The sequence below is a fragment of the Anabrus simplex genome, chromosome 1, assembly GCF_040414725.1.
Source record: "Anabrus simplex isolate iqAnaSimp1 chromosome 1, ASM4041472v1, whole genome shotgun sequence".
Lineage (NCBI taxonomy): Eukaryota > Metazoa > Arthropoda > Insecta > Orthoptera > Tettigoniidae > Anabrus > Anabrus simplex.
The window spans coordinates 1,061,679,395-1,061,707,130 of record NC_090265.1 but is presented as its reverse complement, the minus strand read 5'-3'; the positions used below and the strand labels follow the sequence as shown (position 1 = coordinate 1,061,707,130).

Genomic DNA, 27,736 nt, shown 5'->3' with positions numbered 1-27,736 from the left:
CTCCCAGAGGCATTTAATACCTACTGCCTGGTGTAACTTCAGGCCACTCCTCAGAAGTACAGACGCTTTTTGTAACTGCTTCACCGAAGTATGAACGTTGCTGACAGGAGACAGTTATTCCCTTTCATCTGCCACTGGGACTAGGGCTCTCCTCTGTCATCTAAACTATTGACTATATTCTCCTTTCTGGTGAATTTATGTGTCATTTCAATCAAAAAGGCCTCAAAAGGGAGGACTCCTCTGCCCGCAGCCGTTGGTTCCCGTTGTGGGTGTCAAGTTTGGTAATGGCCTCTGACCCTTGGCCAGACAGTTGCAGATAGTACCATCTAGAGTCACGTACAGTAGCAGGATGACCTGACCTATTATTCGATGTAGCCATTTCATCCCTGTTTTCCAAATATATTTTACCATATCGGATCTAATTTAATCTATTCCTGCTGCTTTATGTCAATGGAGTTTACAGTATTTACCTTCCTTTCCATTTCCTCAAGCGTAATTTCACCAACACCATTGTCATCCTTCCCACGAGCTCAGTTGCTCATGACTTCACCAGAAATATTTCCTTTTACGTTGAGAATTTCAAAATATTCCTTCCATGTGCCCAGTGATTCTCTGTGATCTATTGTAAGCTCAGCTGATTTATGCAAAACACTATTCATTTCCCTTTTCCCTCCCTACCTAATATTCTTTAACTGTATAGAGAGGTTTCTTTGCCCCTCAACCAAGCCATTCCGAAATCTTCCCACGACTTCTACTTGGATTCAACAATTATTAAATTCTCTGTTTCTTTCATCTACATAGTCCTTGTTTAGAACCATTTCTATTACACCTTTCTTTCACATTTACAAGCTGCCCTCACTTCATCAATCCACCAAGATGTTCGCTCTTTCCCATCTTTATGCTTGTTGTACACAATCAAATTTTTCTTTCAATTCGATACGATACCGTACTTCACAAGAAAAGTTGTCAAATCTTGTCAGACTGTTCAACACTGCTGAAAGTTTGACATGGAGGAAAGGCAAACAGAAGTTGTGGTTCTTGGACTAGCAGTACAATACATTCTAAAAAAAGAAGAGAAACGTGCAATAAACCATAATTTTGCACGGGAAAAATACTAATGTGGTTATCTTCAACATAATTTTTGCAACATATTTTCTGGCATAACATAATTTGCAGAGGTTATATTATATTGCATTTACTCACATTAATTGAATAAAAAATAGCAATGCAATGCAAACTAATATCTTCTTACATGAAATAATAATAATAATAATAATAATAATAATAATAATAATAATAATAATGTGAAGATCATTGCTTACTTTTTTTTTCTTTTTTTTTTTTTTTTTTGCTAGGGGCTTTACGTCGCAGACACAGATAGGTCTTATGGCGACGATGGGAAGGAAAGGTCTAGGAGTTGGAAGGAAGCGGTCGTGGCCTTAATTACGGTACAGCCCCAGCATTTGCCTGGTGTGAAAATGGGAAACCACGGAAAACCATTTTCAGGGCTGCCGATAGTGGGATTCGAACCTACTATCTCCCGGAAGCAAGCTCACAGCCGCGCGCCTCTACGCGGACGGCCAACTTGCCCGGTGACTGTTTACTTATAGCTTACCATATGGTAATAAAGATAAAAGCTGTCTACTTCCTTGAGATATTTATTTTGCAATCTCTTTGTACACTGCTGTTTTATTCAATTTACTGTGGCACTCTATGGATTCCACTGAATGTAGGCAGGGATGTGCCTCATGCTTAGCAATTAACAGACACACAACATCCCTAGGTCATGAAGACGAAGCCATTTTTGGTTTTTTTTTATTCCCGTCTCAGCAATCCCAGCATGCCTATCGGCATAGCACACATACCGTTAATACTTAAATTCCATTGGTCAATTCTGTCAAAGACTTGGCAATTAATTGATTGATTAGAACATGTTCTAATTAACTTTCAAGACTTTTGAAGACTTCTCAAGACTTGTCAAGTACTGCATGCAATTTGACAAGTAAACTTGTTAAGTATTGAAAATTCTTGTCAAGTTTTGTGAAGCCCTGAATTTGACAAAAATTTGATCGTGTACAATAGGCCTTTTTTAAATATATATATATATATATATATTTAAATGCTATTTGTTCGGGGCATCGACCTATACAGATCTTTTGCCCCTACTTGCAACATATATGAACCTGTGTGTAATTGGAATTGTGGAAGTGTTGAATGCGAGGAAAGGACCATTAAGGACGGCACAAACGCCCAGTCCCAGATCAGGGATATTAATCAGTTACAATTACAAATCCCTGATCCTGCCAGGAATCGAACCCGGGGCCGCCGGGTGACAGGCACCCGTGGGGCTGGACAAAAACAGGCCTTACACACAGTTCTTTCTAGGCGTTCCCTTGTTTCTACGACAGTATCCAGCATACTACAGCAAACTGTCTACTGTTTGGAACTTTTCAATAATCATATCCATGTACTTCTGTCTAATTTCCTTTTCGTGGAGATATTCTACCCTTATTTGCCTCTATCTTAGCCCTTGAGATACTTAGTTCAATACAGATCAAACAATGGTCTGAATCATCAAAATATTACTTGCACATTTACGACAGATTTTCTGTATTCAAAGTTGGTTATGATATAGTCTATTATGAATCTGGTGACTCTACGCTCCCAAGTGAAGCAGCGAATAGCCTTATGCTTGAAGAATGTATTCATAACTGCTAATCACATTGTAGCACAGAAGTCCAGTAAATGCTTCCCATTCCTAATAGCTTGCATATTTACCCATCACCTTCTCATATACTTCAGTTCTATTACCAACTCTCGCATTAAAATCACGCATAAGCAATCGTCAAGCTATCCTTGCTGGTGACCTTGACTATGATGCCACTCAGCGCTTCATAAAACTTCTCAACTTCATCCTTTTCTGCACCCTCACATGGTGAATAGACTTGAAACAATTCTCATCGTAATTTCTTCAACTGCTAAATCTATCCACATCACTCGCTCATTAACATGTACAACAGAAACTATGTTGCATGCAATAGTATTCCCGATGAACAGTCGTACCCTGTACTCTGCCCTTCCCTTTTTAACACCAGTTAAGAACACTTTATAATCCTCTATCTCTCCCTATCTTACCTTACCTAAATATCATTAACTCCTAACACATCCAGATGCATCCTCTTTCCTGACTCAGTCAGTTCTACATTCTTTCTTCCATAAGCACCATTAATACTGACAGATCACCATGGAATTCCATCTTGTTCACCACACTGTTTTCAAGGAGTCCCTTGTCTCTCAAATGGAAGTGGGACTCTGTCTAGGTTTGCTGAAAATGTTATGAGCATGCTCAGTAAAAATTCTGTGAAGCAGGATGCTACCCTACTTACACAGAGTTCTGTTGAGAATCTCTCCTCAAACAGGTTAAGGACCATCGATTGATTGCATAGTCCTAGCTACCTCAGCACAAGGAGGGCGAGGACTCAGAATATGTCTGAGATGCTCACTCCTATTCCATATCAACTGGTATCCCAGCTTTCACAACCACTTACTAGGCTACTCAGCCATTGCCCATGGTTCATGAACTAGGACGCGTCTACAATAACCCACACCAAAAACCACCAACCACAAACCAATACAAAGCATTCAAAAACATTTTTAATGGAATAGCACAGTTCAGAATGTATGTACAACTTTAGTACAATAATAACTAATTGCAAATACTCAACAAAGGGAATGAGTAAATATCATGAAGTATAAATAACAAATCTTAGAAGAGCACATAACTAGATTTTACATAGATGCAAAAGCTATTCTTTTCACATTTACCCCTCTATAATATTGTTTATCATTATGATTGTACAAATACCTTAGCCGTTTCTTCAGTGCCAGATACCTTGCCTTCTGCAGCTTTGCCTCTGAACAGCTTATGAGCCTTTGCTTTCAGCTCCTTGGGATGGGGGGTATTCTGCCTCACAAATGGAGTCTGCAAAAGAATGTGTAAATAAACGAGGTAAAAATGAGTATCATCTTTCAAAATATTTTTAATTGATGTTACAAATATAAGAGAGGTCTAATATGCACTCTAACATGCAGAAACTTAGCATTTGCTTGCAATTTAATCACACTGCAATCACTTAGTTCTGCAAGTTTTAACATGATCAAATTTCTGTATTTTTCCTGAAGCAAATTCTAGAAAAAGTACAATCATCTTCAGAGAAAATAAATTCTATATGCAAACAATACCAACAAATTGCAGTATAGCAATGAATGAATACAAACCATACAAAACTGAAAGATTCTTATAAGGACTGAAATAATTTTTTTAAAAAATTATTATAAAAACTGCTGTGCCTAGTTATTTAAAATGTCATAAACAGAGTAACACTGCACCATGCACTAAAAAATGCAGTGCCAGTAAGGTCCATACAAGAGGAACTTGTAGGTCAGTAAGAACAAAGGTAAAGAAGAAATATAAAATGATTAGCACTAATGAAAGCATGTGGACAGAGGTCAGGGGCAGAGATACAATCCAAGTGGCACCAATTAAGCCTGTGCCTGACCTGCAAAGAGCAAGTGATATCATTCAACATTACACAAATATTGAGCAGTATAATACTGGATGAGAGTGAACCAGAGTATAAAAATGAAAAGCAACACTGAAAATTAATAGAGGTAAGGAAAAAATAGTACTTTAAATACTTCTTTCTCATATCACAGCATGATTTAATTATTGATCCACTGTATTCATTCTTAAGTAGAAGATATTACCCTATTTGCCTTTTTCACTCCTTTGTTCAGAAATTTAGACTTTTGAATTATAAACCAGTTTCCTGTTATTGCAAGCCTAACACCATAGTTTTTATAGTGCATATAATTGTCTATTTGATGGGGGTTCTTTTTATCTATTCTGTTTGCCGATGCTTAAAACGTCCTATTGAGGCCATTTATCCACTTTTGCCATACAATTGTCATATTTGCAGGCCTGAATACACCAAGTATTATATTGAATTCAGACACGATCACAAAGCTTGAAACAAGGAACAAACCTTTGGCAGAAACACTCAACATTTTTTGACAGATTTCCAAAATCTTTGAGGAAGCACCAGGTAGTGTAGGCCAGGTTGTGAATTACCGAAAAGTAGTGTGTTTACAGCATCATCCGCAATGGAAAACTTTTGCAGTGATTGTAACTATTTTAGAGGGTAATTCAGAAACTCTAGTGCAAGTACTTCTTGAAATGGCTGAAATGACAGTGTTGTCCTATTGTTTCATGCAAAGTAGAAAGAAGTTTCTCTCAGTATAAAAATCTTGATGAAACTGATTCATTGTACCCCAAATATTTGCATGGAGTAGTGTGTCAGCCAGAAACTCAAAGAGAAATTTAGCATTCTGTTTTTGATTGACTGACTGACTGATAGATTGAAAGTTGTTTAACAAATCTATTTTTGGAAAAAGTAGACACCTTGTGTCCAGATGTTTCTGACATTATAAGGAAGCAGAAATTAATGAAATCTTACTTGGAATGAGCATTAGAGGAGAGATGTGTTCATTGTGATGTCCACGAACCCACCATTCTACCCCCAGAATTACATTTACTTTTATAACCTAATGAAGAGCATTAAATGCCATTTTCATTGCTGAACTAGCTACTTGCATTCCTATTGGCCAACGTAAATTGCAGTGCCATGTCATTCCCATCAATTGTCGTAACAAAATTCCGTTACCAAACCCAGGCAGAAGAAAAGCACAAGTAAATGGAACATGTGAAGGAAACAATCTATATATATATAAAATAAAAGTTTTGTCTTTTACATTGCTCAGAATTTAGAAAGAATGGTATTTCTGTATCAGTCGTGTCCACAGTAACAAGGAACTGCACTTTTTAATCTTCCGTAACGTCTGTCTGTCCGTCCGTCCGTCCGTCCGTCCGTATGTATGTAATCGCATCACGAGAAAACGACTGAAGATAATTTAATGAAAATCGGTATGCAAAGTCGGGGAATGAGCAACTACAATCTAGGCTCTAAATCATTTTATTCGTGCTGAGCGAAATGGTAGTTTAGGGGAAGGCCTAAAATATAATTCTCAAATATTTATGTTATTAGTGGTCTTATCGATAAATACGGTATAACCAAAGTTATATAGAATTAAATTTCTGATCGTTTATGTCTTAAACATTTTTACCGTACTGGCTATAACAGAGATATTCAAGGATTTGTATTTTTGCTGCTAAATCCGCATCAACGCATAGCCACGAGAACATGGGTAAACAGAATTTAATGAAAACTACAGTCTAAGCTATAAACAATTTTATTCACCCTGGACGAAATGGTGGTTTAGGGGAAGGCACCTTTCTTAAATACCCATGTTATTGGTCCTATGGAAAAGTACTACATAGAATTTAGAGAGAATACAATTTCCGATAACTTATGTTTTGTACAGTGTTACCATACCGACTATGATAAGTGTGGTATTTGAGATGGGAAGAAAACTAAATGTGAAGGCCTACAATAACGAAAGCTCATACAATTGATCAACAATAGCATTACATTGACCACTGTTTGCCGAGATATTCTTTGTCTCTTATGCTGCCGCTCATCTCCGATAGACGGGATTACTGCTGCGTACCGAGAGTAACAGCCTGTCTGAATATTATCATCATCATTATTATTATTATTATTATTATTATTATTATTAAATTAACATATTTACAGCAGGGGAGATAGATAAGTTTCTTCTCTAGCATACCATGCCTCTGGTTCATACATTTTCGGATACTCCTAGTATGTAACACGCTGGTTCATCATAGTATTCCAGCTATTCGATCCCTACTCTGACGCGCCGATTGGAGTGATCAGTGTGCACAATTAACGGAATAATGCCAGAGACTCGCTTCTGACCAGTCTAGAATTACAATTTTGGCCTATTCCAAATTATAGCACCACAATTCACTAAAGAACTAAAAAAATCAACTCTGAAATGAGCCGTTTCTTATGAAAAGGTTCTTCCTCTTCACTTTTATTAAATTCTACATTAATTTTATTCCAAATTAACAGCAAAGAGGAGGTTTCTACTCTGGCTTGGAGGAAAAATTTGCGTCCACATCAGATTTCCCCCGCCAATGTAGTGAATTGAGATTTTCCAACTCATAGGGTACTCCTACGAGACAGAGAGTAAAAGGGCATAGTTTTTGCCCACTCCCCACTCTTCGCCCCCCACCCATCCACACACACAAAAATAAAAGTGTGTTCATGGCTCATGGCTATCTGTGGCCTGGACATTTCAGCTCTGAAACTTTGGACTGTTAGATTGGCAGCATACTACTGTTCATTAAAAGTGAAAAAATGTGTGGTATTTTTATTTGATCGAGTATTTCATATGGTAGCATTGCTTTTAATCGCGACATTTCTACTGGAGTCATTGTAATGACCCAGCTGGAAAACCACTAAAGCAGTCTTTCTGAGGATGTAAACAGGTACATGGAGAGAGAGTCTGACATTATAATGAAAATTCCCCAACTCGATTGTGACTGATTGCAGGCAAGAGGGCCTACCATTACAATGAAAATTCCCTAGTCCAGTCTTCACATTTTAAAAAAGAAGACATTTGGTGACTTCCCTATCCCGTTTCTACGGTAAAGGTAAGAGCTATGCAATTTATTACATTCGTACTCACAACATGTACACTACCTAACCTAGAATTCTGTATACAATGTAGAATTCCGTACTGAAGCACGGGTACATTAGCTAGTGTAGAATAAAGAACTGGAATAATGTGATATGAATCTTCATAAAATGTCCAGCAATCTCTATCAGGAAAAAATGGAGAAGGAACTTGTAAATCACTTTTTTACTACTAACCTACATAGAATGCACTAAACCAATCCAGACCAATGGACTTGTCTAGTCCCTACCCCAACCAGTCCAGACCAATGGTGCTTCCGCAGGAAACTAGAGGCCTAAGGACGCTTCACAGCTCTAACCTGGGGTCTTACACCCCCACACCCCCTTCACTTGTTCCCGTATCACCTGTGTTGTCCCCTACCCTAACCTATCCGGACCAAGGGTCTTGTCCAGGCACTACCCTAACCAGTCCAGACCAATCGTCTTGTCCAGGCTTCACTGCTCTGACCTGGGATCCGAGTTCCTAGGTGAACAGGTTGGCAGCCTTTTGCACCATCCAAATACGTCCTCCGCAAGAAGGCTGCGAGAAGACCGCGAGAAGTAAATAAAGGGCAGCCGTTCCACGTGGAGAAAGTTTGGTAGTGAGGGAGTAACTATTCATCTTTTGTGTGTGTGTGTGTTTTTTGTGGCTATTTCCTGAACTTTAATTAATGTTTTTTCACACATGTGTTCATATATCTTGCTGCCTTTCTTTAAGTGCCTTTTTGCCTGCCAACTGTATACATTTTTAATGCCTATAAGTCCGTACCTGTAATATATTAATGACAACATTTGTTACATAACTTTCTCTTAAATAATAATAATAATAATAATAATAATAATAATAATAATAATAATATGGCCTCAGCTACCGTGTGCAGACATTTCAATTTGACCCCATCTGGCTGTCTGCTCATCAATTTCGACGTTGCGCTTTACTCTAGGCCCCCACTAGATGGCAGACCGAGTAAACCGAAACTCTCTTGGGCGTGTATGGCTGAGATTTAATGAATTTTGTCGGATAAACACCAAATGTGTCACCAGAGATCTTTTACATGCCGACATTGTACGACATGGAGTGTCAAATGAACTTTTTTCCACCCTTCAAAAATTCGACTACCTCTGCCGGGTTTGAACCCGCTATCTTGGGATCCGGAGGCCGACACTTTACCGCTGATCCACAGAGGCAGCTCATAACTTACTCTTAATCAGATATGAAGTAAAAATAATAGGAAAAATGAAATAAACAGAATACCACTTAGCAACTGTAACATAGTAACGACAAACACTACATTCCTCCATCACTAGTTTAAAACAAAATAATAATAATAATAATAATAATAATAATAATAATAATAATAATAATAATAATAATAATAATAATAATAAAATGTAGCATTATGAGAAAAACGTTTAGAGCAACAATGAGGTGAAAGTGGTGGTTCTTCATCCATAACCAATGCTAAAATGTCTTTTCTCTCAAAATACAAAATTGAGCTTAACCCTAAGAAAATAACTCTTCAAATATTCTGTTACTACACAGGAAAATAACATCATATGTTGATATATGTGTGCGATATGCAATTCAGTTCATCTTTCCCCCACTTTTTTTTTACATCGCACTGACACAGATAGGTCTTATCGCGACAATAGCATAGGAAAGGGCTAGGGGTGGGAAGCAAGCAGCTGTTTCCTTAATGGCACAGACTCAGCATTTGCTTGGTGTGAAAATAGGAAACCATGGAAAATATCTTGAGGGCTACCGACAGTGGGATTCGAACCCACAGTCTCCCGAATGCAAACGTACTACTACCAATTTTCTTGGGGTTGGCACTAGTGTGGATTTGGTCAGTTTTATTGCTGAATGCCCTTCCTGATACCAACAGTATCCAGGGTGATGTAATCACTACTGCATGTTCTGTAGTGATTGGTAGTGTCATGTGGTGTGTATAGATGCAGAGATGGGTACTGAGACAAATACAAACACCCAGTCTCCAAGCCAGGGGAACTGACCACACACAGTTAAAATACCCAGCCCAGCCACATATCAAACTCGGGGTCCATAAGATGACCACTCAGCCAAGGAGCTGGACTGTAACCTGTCTCAGTATCCCCTACTAATTCGAATTACCCATATCAGAATGATATTTGTATAGAATCCCTCAGCATGTAACAATCTGATCAAAGAACCAAAATTGAAAACAGATTACAATATAAACCTTCAGTAAAATGTGAGCAATGTTGTACTGATCAACCTAAATTACATGGCCTTTCTCTTTGACCAGATACTATATGCCGGAATGTGAAAACATATATTAGAACCTTGCTATAGTAATGGAGTATGTTAGTTCAATTCCCAGTCAAGGGATATAACTTACATATTATAATATTCCTTTGATTCAAAGCAAAAAAAGGAGTAAAGATTCCTGAATCTCTAAAGGATTTTCTTTTCATCATAATACAGTTTCTGGTTCTTAAAAAATCACTATCTTCTGCTGGAACACACAACTCCAAGACACACAAAATTAGAATGAGAAAATCAATACTAAAAATCAGTCCTACCTCTCTGCCCAGCTCAGATTCTAGGTCATCAGGAAACTTCACAGAAATAGTCCGAGATGCATCCCGCTTCTCGAAATCCTCGTTGTCGCTTTCTTCTTGTTGGTGATCTGGCGATGAAATAGAAGCCATGTTAGCTTCCCCGTCACTTGTCTCGTTAAGCTGCTCGCCACTAAACTTAATACCACAACGATACAACCGCCCATCATAAAAAGCGTCTAAAACAGAAAAGAGAGAAAGAGAAAGGAACACAAACATGACCAAGCCTTGCAGAGAAAGAGGTAAAAAGCATTCACTAATAAAACGTTCACAACATGCAAAGCAGTAGTGTTCTGTACACGTGAACTCTCAAATCTGCTGTCACTAGAACAGCAGAAAATACATGCATGAATAACCACCACAGTTCTTTTGATGGAATGAGCACAGACTTTTCAGAAAGTAAAATCAATTAATATGTTATTCGAAGTTACTGAAGTATGGAAGTTAAAGAAATGCAACTGCTAAAAATATTTAATCATCCCGGCATTCCTAAGGAATGATTTTTTTTTTTTTCAGGAATGTTTTAATTAATTTCTATGTTTCAAATACAGACATGCTATCAGCAATGTTCTGTCAGCATAGAAGTCTTGTTACTTACAATTATTCCCAAATTATAAATAATCATACCAGCAAAGAAGGTGGTCACAACAATTTCCCAGGTAGGAAAAGTAATCTGGTTCATTTCCAAGACCAACCAAGCCAATGTAGTTCTGTTCTAAACATCTGTATGACCAGTGGTGTATGTATGATTTTATTTTGAAGAAGGCTATGCAATTTTTCCCAAGTACCTCATAATCCACCTACATTGTTCCCTGTTGTTTCAGCATCATACATTTTGAAGTACTATACATGTGGATTTCTCTTTCTTACTATACACATACATACAAAACATTTACCAGAAATTTACAGAACAAAGTCGCGGCGTCTGTTACTTCCTTTCGCTAGATACTGATAAATATCGAACTGTCATCAAGCCGGTTCAGACAAGACTCAGTAGTTGAATTCCTTAGACACATTTCAAACCTCTTCAGGATGAAAAAGTAGTGTTCATTCATGGCCGTTGATATGGATGGTGGTGCCAAAGATGGTGTAACTGAAACATGTTAGGGTATATATGACTGTCACAGACAGACAAAGCTTCCATTGCATCATGTGGCAATTGCACTCCAATCGACTGAGCCAGTGGTGGAAGTTTCAACTCGGCCATTGTTGTTGTTAAATGGGCGAGAAAGTTTATCTGAAGCGTAGAATGCACACTACTTTTCAAGTCCATCAATGAAACCTATGTTTGCCTTTTTATTTAATAGAAGATGAAGCATTTGCAAGTTCAATGTATTTCAAGAACCATTCTTGAAATGAATGAATGAAAGAATCCAGGAATGGTATGAACACCCTTTGTAGTAAGCTTCGACATCATTGCCGGTATCCTGATTTGGGAAATTTGTGTGCATGGTAGAAATACATAGCTTTTTCGTTTCAACTTCATGGGACATAGTATCTTGTCTTGAAGGAAATGCTGCTTCAAATTGTCAATTTTTTCTGATAATCAGCAATTCCTTTTTGAGATCATTGGAAACATTAACTAATTCCACAAAATCGTTATCCTGATGCTGAAGGTGATGGTGGTGGAGTAGCCCAACGCAAACAGTTCTGAAATTATTACTGAACACGAGACAAAATCTCTGTGAGTTATCACTGCTGACAAAACGATAGCATCCCGTGGCATTGCCTTGATGGCAAACTCTTGATTTCTCTTCAGAGCAGCAAAAAGAGCACCGTATAATTCCTTGAAGTTTTGTGCACTGTGAAGATGTTCAATCCATTCAGTCAGAGTGCTGCAGTTTGAACTCATGATTCAAGGACATTATTTAATATTTTTGTACAACATGGTCGCCCGAGAAAGGTATGAACCATTTCCATTGTTCCTAAAGAATTTCTGATAAATACAATGTTACATGTGTCAAAAACTACCAAATTGGAATTATGAGCTGCACAGTGCAGATATATTGTCAATAAATAGTCCTCTTGTATGATATATGGGCCCCATAAATCTTTCCTAAGAGAGGCAGCATCCGCCGCACCCTTGTTCATTTAAAAAGAACAAATTCCACTAAGTTTTCAAATACATATGAGTTAATGCTTTACCTGTTGCAGCCCGCCTTGTGGCCATGATCCTTAAGGTGTTGAAGTTAAAACAGTCTCTCACTGTGTTTAGCCGGTTCGAGTCACATTGGTAAAAAAAAATTCACCAACAGAATGCTGGCTGGCAGGGTAGGGGAGGTGGTGGAATACAATTTCTAATCACTACACTGCATGCCAAACCTACATATGTACATAATCATTATCGACCATTATGCCTTTCAGCGTTCAGTCTGCAAGCCTCTGTGAATTTACTAAACGTCGCCACAATCCTCTATTTGCAACTAGTGCTGTGGCCTCATATAGTTCTATACCTCTTATCTTTAAATCGTAAGAAAATGAGTCTAACCATCATTGTCTTGGTCTCCTTCTACTTCTCTTACCCTCCATAACGGAGTCCTTTATTCCCCTAGGTAACCTATCCTCCTCCATTTGCCTCACATGAACTCTCCACCAAAGCTGGTTTACGTGTACAGCTTCAGTCAACGAGTTAATTCCTCAGCCTTTAACTCCCCATTCTGAGTACCCCCCTGCCATTGTTCCCACCTGTTTGTACTGGCAATCATTCTTGCTACTTTCATGTCTGTTACTTCTAATTTATGAATAAGATTTCCTGAGTCCACCCAGCTTTCGCTCCCGTAAAGCAAGTTCGCCTGAAAACAGACCGATGTAAAGATAGTTTCATCTTGGAGCTGACTTCCTTCTAACAGAACACTGTTGATCGCAATTGTGAGCTCACTGCCTTACTTTTACTACACCTTGATTCAATCTCACTTACTATATTATCATCCAGGGAGAACACACAACCTAATTACTTGAAATTATCTACCTGTTCCTGCTTTGTATCACCAATCTGACATTCATTTCTGTTGAATTTCTTACCTACCGACATCAATTTAGTCTTCGAAAAGCTAATTTTCATACCTTACTCATTGAACCTATTTTCAAGTTTCGGCACAATCTGCCATTAAGACCTAGTCGTCAGCATAGGCCAGACTGCTTACTACATTTCCACCTAACTGAATTCCTCCCTGAGACTTTACACCTTTCAGCAGATGAATCATGTAAACTACAAACAACAAAGGTGAAAGATTACAGCCTTATCTAACCTACTGTAAGTACCCTGAACCAAGAACTCATTCTACCATCAATTCTCACTGCAGCCCAATTGTCAACATAAATGCCTTTGATTGATTTTAATAATCTACCCTTAATTCCATAGTCCCCTAGTATGGCTAACATCTTTTCCCTCGGTAACATGGCATATGCTTTCTCTGGAACTACGAAACAAACAACTGTCTATTTCTCTTGCAGCATTTTTCAATTACCTGGCGCATACTGAAAATCTGATCCTGACAGCTCCTCTGTGGTCTTTAAACCACACTGGTTTTCATCTAACTTCCTCACAACTGCGATCACACCCTCTCTTCCAAGATACCAGTGAATATTTTACTTTTGTCCAATCTGAAGTTACCTTACCAACACTCCATGCTAATCTTACTACTCTATGAAGCCATTTCATCCCTGCCTTCCCACTATACTTCACCATTTCAGGTCTAATCTATTCCTGCTGCTTTATGAAAATGGAGTTTATTTACCATCCTTTCCACTTCCTCGAGCATAATTTCACCAACATTTTCCTTCCCCCCATGAGCTTGGTTGTTCGCGACACCACCAGGAAAGATTTCCTTTTACGTTGAGCAGATTTTTCAAAATATTCCCTCCAGTGATTCCCTAGGACCTATTATGAATTTACCTGAATTACTCGAAACACTGTTTATTTCCTTTTTCCCTCCCTTCCTAAGATTCGTTATGCCACCCATTCTCTTTCTATATCCTGAACCTGCTTACTGTCCAATATTTGGAACTTCTCACTATCCCTATCCATGTACTTCTGTCTAATTTCCTCGTCCTGGAGATTTTCTATCCTTATTCGTTTGCAGACAGAGATACTTAGAGATACTTAGTTCACTACAGATCAGATAGTGGTCTGTATCATCGAAATATCCGCGGAAAACTCATACATTCCTAACAGATTTCCTGAATTTGAAGTCAGTTAAGATATAGTCTATTATGGATCTGGTACCCCTACCCTCTCATATGCAGCGGTTAATAGCCTTATGCTTGAAGAATGTATTCGTAACAGCTAAATCCATATTAGTACAGAAGTCTAGCAAACGCTTCCCATTCCCATTAGCTTCCATATCGTTCTCACATTTACCAATCACCCTTTTGTATCCTTCATTTCCATTTCCAACTCTCGCATTGAAATCACCCATAAGCACTATCCTGTCCTTGCTGATGACCCTGTCTATGACGTCACTCAATGCTCCATAAAACTTGTCAAATTCATCCTCGTCTGCACCCTCACATGGTGAATACACTGAGACAATTCTCGTCATAATTCCTCCAACTGCCAAATGTACCCACATCATTCGCTCATTTATGTGCTTAACAGAAACTATGTTAAGTGCAGTGGTATTTCTGATAAACAGCTCTTCCCTTTCTAACACCCGTCAAGTAATCTCCTATCTCTTCCTCGTTCTCCCCTTACCCGAATATCACTTACTCCTAGAACATCCAGATGCATCCTCTTTGTTGACTCAGCCAGTTCTACTTTCTTTCTTCCACAAGCCCCATTAATATTGATAGCTCCCCATCGAATTCCATTTTGTTTGCCAAGTTGTTTCCACAGAGTTCCTCGCCTGTCAAATGGGAGTGGGACTCCATCTCTCCCATAGGTCCGAGGCTTGCTTAAAATGTTCTGAGCTCGGTAAATTCATGAAGCAGGATTCTACCCTACTTGCACATAGTCCAAGTGAGGATCTCTCCTCAAACGGGTTAGGGAGCACCGGTGGATTGTATAGTCCTAGCAGTCTGAGCACAAAGAGGGCCATGACTCAGAATATGTTTAAGATGCCCACTCCCATTTCATAGTAACTAGTATCCCAACTCTGAGGACCACTTACTAGGCCACTCAGCTGTTGCCCATGGTTCATGAACTAGGACATGACTACAGTAACCCACACCATGAACCATCTGCATGCCAAAAGCCTGGATTAAATTCCAAAGTTCTCTACAGTGCTCATATGGAGTAATGGCATATGACGCTGCTGATGGTGATTTGTCCATTGGATGGGGACGTTAAGCCTTGAGCAGACCCCTTGGTGCCGACCCCGTAGAGAAATGGGATAAGGGTTAGACAAACAAAGCTTCGCCTGTTGCACTGAGCACTACAGCAAATTGTAGAAAATTGTTCCAGCTCTCCCGCCGATCCTTCATCATTCATTTTGGATAGAATGTGCCCAAGAACCTTCTGCCAGTACAGCACCTTAAAAACTTAAAATTCTTACTTAAGCCTCTACCCAGCAATTGACCCAGGCTGTCATGTTCAAACCACCTTACTGTTTATCAGTTTGTCCAGAAGCAAAATCACGTTCCTCTTCTGTGTGCACATTCTGCTGTTAAAATTGACAAGCCAGTCAGTCATGATATCCTTTGTCATCCAGGTATGCTGATTTGCATGCCAAACAATGCCAAGTGAATTAACGTCTACTCCCCTAAAGCTACTTTGCCTTCCAGACATTCAGGGAATTTTCAAACTCACCTAACATATTAGCACACTACAGAACAGTCTAACTTTCTTCAGATATTTTCCCTCCTGTACATAAAAGAGGCCTGTCTAGTCACAACTGAAAACTTTTCTTTTTTTTTAAGATAGCCTTCACCACGTCACTCAGTTTTGTTTTCCGCCCATCAACTACAGCTTTACCTAGAGCACCAGCTTCGCCATTAATGCTTTTGTACGAAATGCTGTGTTTCACAAGGAAATTGTCTAACCCCTCTTAGAAGCTTTAAAGTCAGTTCTAGTGCCTTCTACCTTATTACAGGCCCAGACAATAGAAAGCTGTTGTCTCTAGCACAACAAAACCACTTGTGTATCAGACTATCCATATCAAGGCCTTCCGTTGTTGGAAACACCCATTTAGTACCAGAACTGCAGCTGTTGTCCACCCAAGCCTTGAAGATATCCTTCTTACCTTTAATGATGTCCCCAATTTGAGTTTTCCCCACAACGAATTTGGCCATTAGGTCATGAACACTTAATTTTCCTTTTTAGTGGACCTTTATTACCTCCGCTTTGTCCTGGAGTGTCAGGCGCTTGCATTTCTGAGACAACTTTTACAATTTACTGTAGTACAAAACACGGTAATGGCTGCTAATAACAATGTACTCACTGTAAGTACTCGCACACCAATAAACAATAAGAAATCTTCCAATGACAGGGAGACAATTGACACCCTCCTGGCAGCCTGGAGAAGGGTGGCAGTCATGTGTTTACTTACAGCGTGCTTTCAGAGGGCTGTCCAGTAGATTACAGTGCAGTCCTCTATTGGCCAGGCTTTAGAACTTACTTGCCTTGCTGTTTTAAGCTTTTAAACACTCTTTGCACTTTTTCAGGGCCGTTGTTTTCGTAGGTAGTGTCCATTAACAACTGTCTGCATCCTTTTATAGAAATGTCCAGTATTAAGAAATGATTTCCCCTTAAGAGCCCTGGCCTTTTCTGCCAGGGATTTGAACACTGTCCGCTATTAAGAAGTGTCCGTTAAGGTAAGGTTTACTGTCGATTGTTGTCACAAAACAGACCGTTCCTAATTTTGAAAGCGGCTTAAGCCTGGAACACTCCGCCCCTAAATACTCCACTATGTATGATATGTATTCCATGAACACTATATGACCAATGACTGGGAAAGTATGAAGTTAGTGTGTTCATGAAATTTCAGTATTCATCGAAGCACAACTGTGTTCACAGAAAATGCTCAGAACATTATGAATGACTATTATGTTAACTACTGACCCAAGGAAGATAAGGTACTGATATTATGAAACAGGTTCTTCACAAAGTAGTGCACTATAATCAGCATATTTATTCATAGAGTTTGCTTATTTGCATTTCTTAATGGATGAAGTATTTTAGCATCCGTCTCTTATTACAGGCTAGAGTAAAGATTAACTTCCACCGAGGTCTCAATCTCATTTACAGCTATTACAGCACTATTACAATTCTGCTGAGGTATGGGAGATCCTGGGTAATGACATTCAAATGATAACTACAGGGTATGGATTACTATGAAAGTCGTTACTTGCAGGGACAGTCATGCTGCAACTGCAATTTCCGGCTCAGTATGGAAAGCAATGGAAAATTACCTCATTCATCTCACCTAGTAAGTTTTACTTCCTCTTAAAACAATAATAACCACCACCACCACTTGATACTAACACCCTCCTTTCCCATCCTACGTGGTTACTGCTATAAAGACTTCACACCTTTATCTACATTCCATAAAGGAAATGAGGGGAACCAGGAGGAATATATTATGTGAAACTTGTTCATACTTATAGAAATTTCACAACATTGTAATAGCGTTATTCTATAAAAGAATAAAACAGATGAATAATGCACTATGGAAATTAAGAAAATCATATAAGCAAGTAGTTCATGAAAGACAATTAAAAATGGTATAAAATTATCACAACAACCAAAAACATATTTGTAGAACTTTTCTAAGTTATTAAAATCTGTGCTTTTTCCACCATCAGAACTTTGTGACATTTGCTGCTGTGACAAAAACCAACAATAACTCTGTGGGGGAAAAAAAGCTATAAGCTATGTACACAAAAGATATCTGGAATTCACCCTTGCACAACTACAATCCTTAATGCCAAGAGTCAATGAATGCAGTGCAATGAAATTGAACAATTATACCATTCTACCAGAGCAATACTTCTCCCACTGCACATAAAATAGTGAGTACAGAGAACAAAAACACAAAGCAGATATTTCAGAAGGTTTACTATGAACCTCAACAAGTAGCTCCATATTAAAAGTAATGAAGTCTGGTCTGCAAGTTCAGCTAACAAACATACTTACTATCGACTGGTCATAAAGAAAACAAATATTGTATAGAATTTTGATTTCTCATCTGAACCAGCATTAGCAAAACTGGGATTTCCCATAAATACACGCTGATTACAAATGATTCATTGGGTTTTGGATGAATGTATTTCACAAAGTATAACATACAAAATAGTGAATGATACATTGTATTAAAAAACAGAGTTTCAAGCTTCTTGCATATCATTACAAATGTTTTATGTGTTGTCCTTGTGTAACACGACATGTATCTATGTAGTAGTAAAGTTCGACCCACACACGTTCGAGCACGTCCATGTCAATGTTAACCAGCACAGCAGTGATACTATCTTGAAGTACAGCTAATGTTGTCGGCAAAGGTGGTAGGTAAAGAAAGTCTTTCACTTATCCCCACAGAAAAAAATTACGAACTGTAAAGTCAGAAGACCTTTGGAGCCTCCTGAAGAGTGCCAAATCATCCAGAGAACATCGCCCAATCCATCGGTTTAGAGGTTCCTCGTTCAGATGGCGACACACTTCTCTATGCCAATGAGGTGAAGCTCCGTCTTTCTAGAATATGGAGTTTGGGTTTATCATCAGTTTCAGAAACAATCTGTCTTACAACACGTGCAAGTACACTGTACCCGTCACAGTGTTCCCAGGGAAAAAGTCAGGCCCATAAACGTTGCTATATAAAACAACACAGAAGACATTCACATTCGGAGAATCTCTTTCTCCACAGTAACATGGGGATTTACACTGCCCCATATGTGGACACTGTGGTGATTCACTTTTCCGTTTAGGTGGAACATTGTCGCCTCATCACTGAACACGAGTCGGGAGGCAAATTTTACTGCTTCCTGGAAATGTTCACAAAATTCTTGCCTTGATGGTGTGGTCTTTTGGCCGTAAACAATGCACCAATGCAGAATCTTCTACACAGTTGGCTGAGGAATACCCAGTTCGCAACTTGCATGATGTGTTGATTTCTTTGGGCTATGAAGGAAGGCATCTCGGACGCTCTCCACTCTTTCAGCTGAAACAACTGGTCGTCCGGAGCTTTTTCCTTTACAGAGGCAGCGTGTGTCCTTGAACTCTCAATACCACTGCAGAATGCTTTGGTGGGTTGGTGGTTGTATGCTGTACTGTCTTCAGAACGCACGCTGCACAGTATTGACAAATCCAGTCTTCTCATATTGCAACACACAAAACACTATCTGTTGATTAGTCGCCATTTTGAAAACTGTTATCATTCTGCAACCTAGTGAATACACAATGAAACCAACAATGACATAAACAAAACTTTAAAATATGCTCTTTCGATTGGTTATTAGTACAAGGTGTACAACTTTGCTTCCGCCGTTTGTTGATGGATGGTGACAACGGTATGTAGCGGTTGAACGAAACAGATCACAGACGTCAGGCAGTTAACCTGGACCTCGGTCAACATAACCCCATTCAAACTTAGTCAATGTGTGTCTGCATCATAAAGTTGTTCTCGACTGAGCATGGCAGTGTACGAGGCAAATTCTCGGCATTTGCGGGAGGTGTTACTGTTTTGTTTCAATATGAAGAAAACAGCGGCAGAGTCTCATCGAATGCTCTCACGTACGTATGGTGAGGACGCTATTAGTGGGAGAACATGTCATGAGTGGTTTCAACGCTTCAGGAACGATGATTTTAACGTCGAAGACCGGCATAGTGGTGGAAGAGAGAAAGTTTTCGAAGATGCAGAATTGGAGACATTGCTGAGTGAAGACTCGCGTCAAACTCAAGAAGAATTGGCATGATCAGTAGGAGTGACACAGCAAGCCATTTCAAAACGTCTCAAGACCATGGGCATGATACAGAAAGAAGGAACTTGGGTCCATATGAGTTGAAACCAAGAGACGTTGAACGGGGACGAAAAATGGGTTAATTACGATAACCCTAAACACAAAGATCATGGGGATATCCCGGCCATGCTTCAACGTCGACGGCAAAACCGAATATTCACGGCTCCAAGATCATGCTCTGCATTTGGTGGGACCAGCTCGGCGTCGTGTACTATGAGGTATTAAAACCCGGTGAAACAATCACAGGTGCTCGTTATCGAATGCAGTTAATGCGTTTGAGCAGAGCATCGAAAGACAAATGGCCGCAATACAGCGAGAGGCACGATAAAGTGATTTTGCAACACGACAACGCTTGACCCCACGTTGCAAAAGAGGTCAAAACATACCTGGGAATGTTAAAATGGGATGTCCTACCCCACCCGCTGTATTCTCCAGACATTGCTCCCTCTGATTATCACCTGTTTCGATCAATGGCGCATGGCCTGGCTGACCAACACTTCCAATCTCATGAAGAAGTCACAAATTGGATCGATTTGTGGATCGCTTCAAAAGATGAACAATTTTTTCGACACGGGATTCAAACACTGCCCGAAAGATGGGAGAAAGTCGTGGCCAGCGATGGACACTACTTTGAATGATACATGTGCAAGTAATCTGTTTTATTAAAGCCTCCAATGTTGGGGACAAAACAGCGGAAGCAAAGTTGTACACCTTGTACAAACGAGTGGGCATTATATATTTGAAGCCAAAAGACGTCAAAACCCAAAGAATCATTTGTAATCACCTTGTATAATTGATAACGATAATTCTAACAAACTTCTGTTTGAAATCACTATGAAATGCTGAGTGATATTAAAAAAATAAGTACACTCCCAGAAGATGTTCCATGAATGCAGACTTAACATCAATAAATCCACACCTTCTAACCAGGGGTTCCTTTCTATTTTACAGTCATTAAAATGGAGAATAATGAAAATGTTAATTACTAACTTTGATCACATTTAGATGTTTGTTGGTTTTTTCCCCATTACATTTAGAACACCGAAGTATGCACATGTACGGTACATATCTTGGTTACATGAAAGCAACTGGTTTGAAAGAAATATGATGAAAGTTGATTTATTTTGAATGAGGAAAATAAATATGGGAATTCATAAATGGTGATGAAGTTGATATATTTTGAATGAGAAAAAAAAAAAAATCAAAGTTCTTCCCTGCATACAGAATTCTAATACATCCCCACTACCTACTTTTATGGTTTTCAGAGACACTGAGGTGCCAAAATTTTGTCCCACAAAAGTTCTTTTGCATGCCAGTAAATATGAGGATATTTGAGCACCTATAAATATTAGTGGACTGAGCTGGGATCAAGCCTACCAACTTAGGGTCAGAGGGCCACTACTACTCATCCCTGGCATAGAGAATTCTATTGGAAATGCTGTAAACCACTTGCTAATAGTCTTGAACATGTCAATGCCATTTTTTAACATACCGTTGCCGTAAGACCTATCTGTGTCGGTGCGACATAAATCAAAAAACAAAAAAAAATTAACGTATTACAGTAAACCTACTACTTTTTTTAAATTTGTTTTACGCCACACCGACAAAGATAGGTCTTATGGCAACAATGGAATAGGAAAGAATTCCGAGTGGGAAGCCGGCCGTGGCCTTAATTAAGGTACAGCCCCAGCATTTGAATGGTGTGAAAATGGGAAACCATGGGAAAAAACTACTTCTCTATCATTTACTTTACTTAATTATCATCTGGCAGAAGAGCAGCTAATAATTCTACAAGAAATATGATACAGAAATATTTACAGACATATTTCACAAAAGAAAAGTATCACAACAGTAGTTTAAACATTTTATTTATAGGGTCCACCTTTCCAATACAAAGTTGTGCTATAATGTCACATTACATCTCCCTTTGAGACTAGTTTCAACCTAACTTTAGGCCAACATCAGCCATATCACAAATTACACAATTACATCGAATAAACAAAAACAATGTATAGACACAATGTCATTAAAATAAATTGTGTGTAACCCATGGGAATTAAAATTAAGACTGGTTACTTGAATGCATTCTGTTAAAAGTTCAAGTGATTCAAGACAAGTGTAGGGATAGTAACCTTAAAACTGATTAAACCATGTACATAACACGTATGCATAAAGAAAAGACTCTAAAATGTAATACACTCCGTTTAGATGTTCATGCACAACAATCATCAGCATTCAAGGACCTTTAAACAGAAGAAACTTTTTAACAGCATGCATCACACTCGTGCATTGATTACGTGTTTATGTACATAGTTCAACCATTTTTAATGTTTTTGTGAATACATCTTGATGTCGGCTCAATTGAACTTTTTAACAGAATGTATAACTTTTAGGATGTCAGCCTTAGTTCAAATTCTGTGTGTTCATCTTAATCAGCACTTAAGAACATTTATCTAGAATCAGCTTTTTAACGGAGTATTACATTTTAGGGCCTTGTCTTGATGCATACGTGTTATGTACATGGTTTATTCATTTTTAAGATTATTATCACTACACTCGTCTTGAATCACTTGAACTTTTAACAGAATGCATTCAAGTAACCAGTCTTAATTTTAATTCCCATGGGTTACACACAGTTTATTTTAATGACATTGTGTCTATACATTCTTTTTGCTTATTCGATGTAATTGTGTGATTTGTATTATGGCTGATGATGGCCTACTGTTACGATAAAACTAGTCCCAAAGGGAGATGTAATGTGACATATTGCACAACTTTGTATTGAATAGTTGGACCCCATAAATAAAATATTTAACTACTATTGTGATCACAGTTCAATACGGATCAATTATCATGAAATTTATATTTTATGAAAAGAAAAGTATGTGGAATAATGTTGAAAAAGTTGAATTTACAGATTCTCAAACTATTGCAACTAAAATTTCAATGCCTTGGAAGTTTAAAGCCTTTACATTACAAATGATATTCTAAAAATGGGCATTCAAAAACTAGCACACAGCACAAACTTTCAAATATCAGTTCTATTTAAATATTGCGTGAACAAAGGTTGCAGGCTTTTCACATTTACTACAACATCCATTAGAAATTCTGAAACCATAATCAATTATAGTCTGCAAATGGTTTGTTGAAGTTAATTCAGTCAAAACTCATCCATGCTGATGTACACAATCAAAATGGGAAGAAAGGACCATTTTCAGAACAATTGATAAACTGTTTGAAGAATAAGAAAAAATTACGTAACAAATGTCATTAAATTAAGAAGTGAGCAGGGAATGTCTGTTTTACATACTTTGTGGGTTAATATAACAGCTGTGAATATTAACAAGACAAATAGCAAGTACTGGAGATATGGAGAAACTGATTTCTTCTCTTATTCCAAACATACTGCTTCCACCACCCATGTTTCTCACACACCAACTGTTCAAGTGACAAAAAGGAACTGCGAGCACATACTTCAACATCCCTACATGATGCAATAAGAAAACTTATCTCTCCCATCACAATATTTGTTTGTTAGTCATCTTTCTGAGAGTTTACTTAGAATCGTTACTAGCTTCCAAATGTAACATGAAGAATGCATCAGTTGGCTTCCTCGATGCTGAGGTTGAAAAAGAATGGAAGTGCTGAATTTGGCCTGAAAGCCATATTATACAAGAAACACAATAGAAAGTTAACACAAACCCAAGACATGGCCTAATAAATAATAAAAAAACAAGCCCTAAACTTTCAAAATATGACAATATATACAATTTTGTGATCTAGACAAACAGAAAGTATGATTAAAACATTTGTTTCATTAGATTTGCCTATGTCATGTGAATATGGTTCACGATTGCTTTAGTTTTTTAAAAATAAGTAAACGTATATTACATTCATACTTCCTCTGTCAATAAGAAACATCTACCGTGTCAAAGCTTCCATCACGGAATTTACATGATTGACCCATTTCAATCATTAACCTGGACAAGGTGCATCATCATTAGGCATGACTATGGATAACTGTGGCAACTATTAAGAGAAGGGGTATCTTAAATTACAAAAAGAACTAAAAGGAGAAGCATGCTTTCAGTCTAATGACTTTGAATATTTTAACATAAGCAATGCTCAGGTTTATTTATTCATTACTCTCACATACAGTACAGTCAACTGAAAATGGTCCACTTTCTGTGTTAGAAGTGTAACACACAGAAGATTTTGATATTTACACTCCATTATAATTAACATCAGTACCATGCAACAGAAGACTTAGCATGAAGATTACGTGACCAACAATAAGTGTCAGGTGGTGCTGCAATACTTTGTCTTCCACAACACTATAGAGGTAAACAGACAGGACCAATATGACGAGACTGTAAGAGTGATACGGTGCAATAAATGCTAACACAACTATGACATGCCATCAAGTCCAATGGGTCATCATTTTGCTCATCTTTATGGGATCAGGATTGTCTACGATACAAAAATTCACCTGTGAGGCACTGAATTGGCTACTATAAAACCATGTAAACCTCCGAACAATCTTTGGTGAAACAAGCATTTTGTGGGAGAAGATTACCAACAGATGAAGCTGGAGAGGAGACAGTATAGTAAACATTCTGTAGTATGAGCAATGGCTGTCAGGTGAACCAATGGCACCAGAACCTGAACTCTGAAGAGAATTGCACTCAGAATAATTTTGTTATTTACTCTAGTTATGTTAAGATAACCCATTTCCTATAAACTTTGTACTTTCCACTCTTTCCTTCATAATTTTTGTCATCCAAACAACCGGGCGAGTTGGCCGTGCTGTTAGGATCGCGTAGCTGTGAGCTTGCATCCAGGAGATAGAGGGTTCGAACCCCACTGTCGGCAGCTCTGAAGATGGTTTTCCGTGGTTTCCCACTTTCACACCAGGCAAATGCTGGGGTTGTACCTTAATTATGGCCACAGCTGCTTCCTTCCCACTCCTAGACCTTTCCTATCCCATCGTCGCCATAAGACCTATCTGTGTGGGTGCGACGTAAAGCCAATTGTAAAAAGATGATGATTCTATGTAAAACTAAACTGGAAGTTTCTATTTCTCTCATGGGTAATTTATTTAGAATTCCTTAGAGAAGAAAATACGTAATATAAAAGACATTCACAAGCAACTTGGACCAATAAATTATTTATGGTAATGAAATACTGCCTGTAACTAAATACCTGCCAAAATTGAACAAAGTAGTTCACCGCAGTATTATTTCTTTCAACAGTAGGTGAAGTTAAGTAACTGCCATAGAAGTGACGACATAATTTATGACAATCATTCTGTATAGCCGAGAGCCTCTGTGGCTCAGGCGGCAGTGCACCGGTCTCTCACTGCTAGGTTTCGTGGTTCAAATCCCTGTCACTCCATGTGAGATTTGTGCTGGACAAAGTGGAGGCGGGACAGGTTTTTCTCCGGGTACTCCGGTTTTCCCTGCCACCTTTCATTTCAGCAACACTCTCCAATATCATTTCATTTCATTAATCATTCATTAATCATTGCTCCAAAGGAGTGCGACAGGCTTTGGTAGCTGGCACAATGCCCATCCTTGCCGCTAGAAGGGGGCTTCATTCATTTCATTCCTGACCCAGTCAAATAACTGGAAACAGGCTGAGGATTTTCATTCTGTATAGCCAACTATGTTACAATGTACACTGCCCAAGCAAATTTACCTCCACCTCATTTAATGTTTACTTCAGGAACAGGCATTATTCCTTTGAGAGAGAAGAATTTGAAAATAAGACCTGAAGATAATTTAGCATTTTTTAAACATTAGTATTGTTATGGTCGTAATACTTCAATTTGAAGGTTGATAGTGGATTAGTTAAATATTTCAATGATAAAAGTAACTTTACACCAGGCAAAATCCATTTCCTGGACAGGGAGATGTTCCAAGTTAGATGCCAGATTGCACTATGCCACATTAGCTCTGTACTGAATATGTGTAAGACATGCGCTCATTGAACACTGAACACCATATTTACATAGAAAGGAACATGAAAAGGATAAACAGACCAGCATCAGAAGGAGGAGCAACAGAAAACGTATTAACAAGAAAACATAAAATGATAAGGACAATCTCCACATCTTCATACATTTCCATCTTCAAATAGATAGCCCCTCTCCTTATCATTCCCATTTCTCATCCCCTGACAAGCTCATGCCTGTTTTCCAGTTTTATCAGGTAGTCAGCCTTCAACAATCAAGAACCCAATCCTGATAAAGGAAGGCTAGGATAAGAAAATAGACAGACAGGGAAGGAAAGAGGCAAAAAGATAATGATTTTCTATTCATTTCTATTTATTTTCCTATCTTTCAATATAGAACTTAATTTGTCACTCACTGATTCCTTTCATAACAAATTGACGGATTGGATTACTTTTCTCCTTTTGAGTCTGTCCTGTTTTTGCCGTCTTTTATTGCCTATACTCATCTTTCTCTCTTTACCTCTGGCTTTCAGTATGCCATCAAGCAGAATTCTATGGCTGTGCTATGGTAGAACAGCTCCTAAGTGCCATGACCCAAAGAGTAATATGGCCAGTCTTGGTAAGTGAATGATAGAGCAATTCTTCAGCAAAGAAGAGACCCTCTGGTTAAATTCCAGGTTATGCCATGCCATTTTACCTCTATATTAAATATCTATCTGGCATGTACTTATTAAATATTACAATATCTATAAAATGAACAAAATGGATGTAAATAATGGAAGTGTTATTCTTTGCAAGCCCAAGGAAACTTTAAAAAAATAAAAAGGTATTTTACACAAAACACTACACAGTAGCTTAAGAATAACCGAGTAAGACCTCATCCACCCTAATTAACTACCTCCACTAAAACAATCTGTATTGCTTGAATGCCAGGCTAGGTTTTGCTTTAATTTCTACAAGTCCCTAATTGTTAATATGCATATGACAAAAGGGAGGTAAATATGATATATGATTGGGACTGTGTATACACTGGGTGAATAAAAGAGGAAAATAAGAAGACTAACAGAACTTCCAAAAAGTGGCAGACATATCGTAAACAAACACATATACACAATAATGAAAACTGTTTGTGAAAGCTTTTTTAAGAATGTCTTCATTATAAACATACGTAACTGAATTTCCTATGAAATGACCTTAAAATATTGCTGTATAATATACTGGGTTTCAAAGTAATGGAACTGCATACTGTAAAAGAGACGGATAACAATGCCAAATCTTATGCAGAAGGTAACTTTACAAATTCTGCCTCTAACCATATGTCCCTTATTCGTCCAGCATCACATCCCTAATATTTCACCATAATTGATTTTACTGCATGCAAAGCTCACAAATACATCCAGAACAAGCAAATTCCCACACAACAATCACCCCATACAATGATCACAATACTCATACAGCTGTGCAAATCAAGTAGAATTTTCATTATCATAAAAGGGTGCTTCTTCATCAACCAGGCATCAAGCTATTTTCAGTTATAACACATGCAAGTATGCAAGAGTAAAAGAACAAATAGCAAAAGCAAAAACAATACACCTTGGATCAAACAAGAACAAAAGTAAAAACAATGGACATTCCTA

At 38.2% G+C, this 27,736-nt stretch overlaps 1 protein-coding gene across 7 annotated transcripts in view; it reads right to left on the bottom strand.

The window, feature by feature from the left end:
* scrib (scribble) overlaps positions 1-27,736 on the bottom strand; it is an 884,084-nt gene that overhangs the window by 452,432 nt on the left and 403,916 nt on the right. For 6 of the 7 annotated variants that reach the window (XR_011017587.1, XM_067137118.2, XM_068225382.1 and 3 more), the window contains exons 11-12: positions 10,224-10,438; positions 3,866-3,982 (exon numbers count right to left, since the gene is read on the bottom strand). Coding sequence is in view for 6 of the 7 variants with exons in the window: in XM_067137118.2 (XP_066993219.2) it covers positions 3,866-3,982; positions 10,224-10,438 (332 nt within the window). In the remaining variant the exon portion in view is untranslated. The remainder of the gene's footprint in view (positions 1-3,865; positions 3,983-10,223; positions 10,439-27,736) is intronic. The other variant, XM_068225379.1, reaches the window with a different exon arrangement.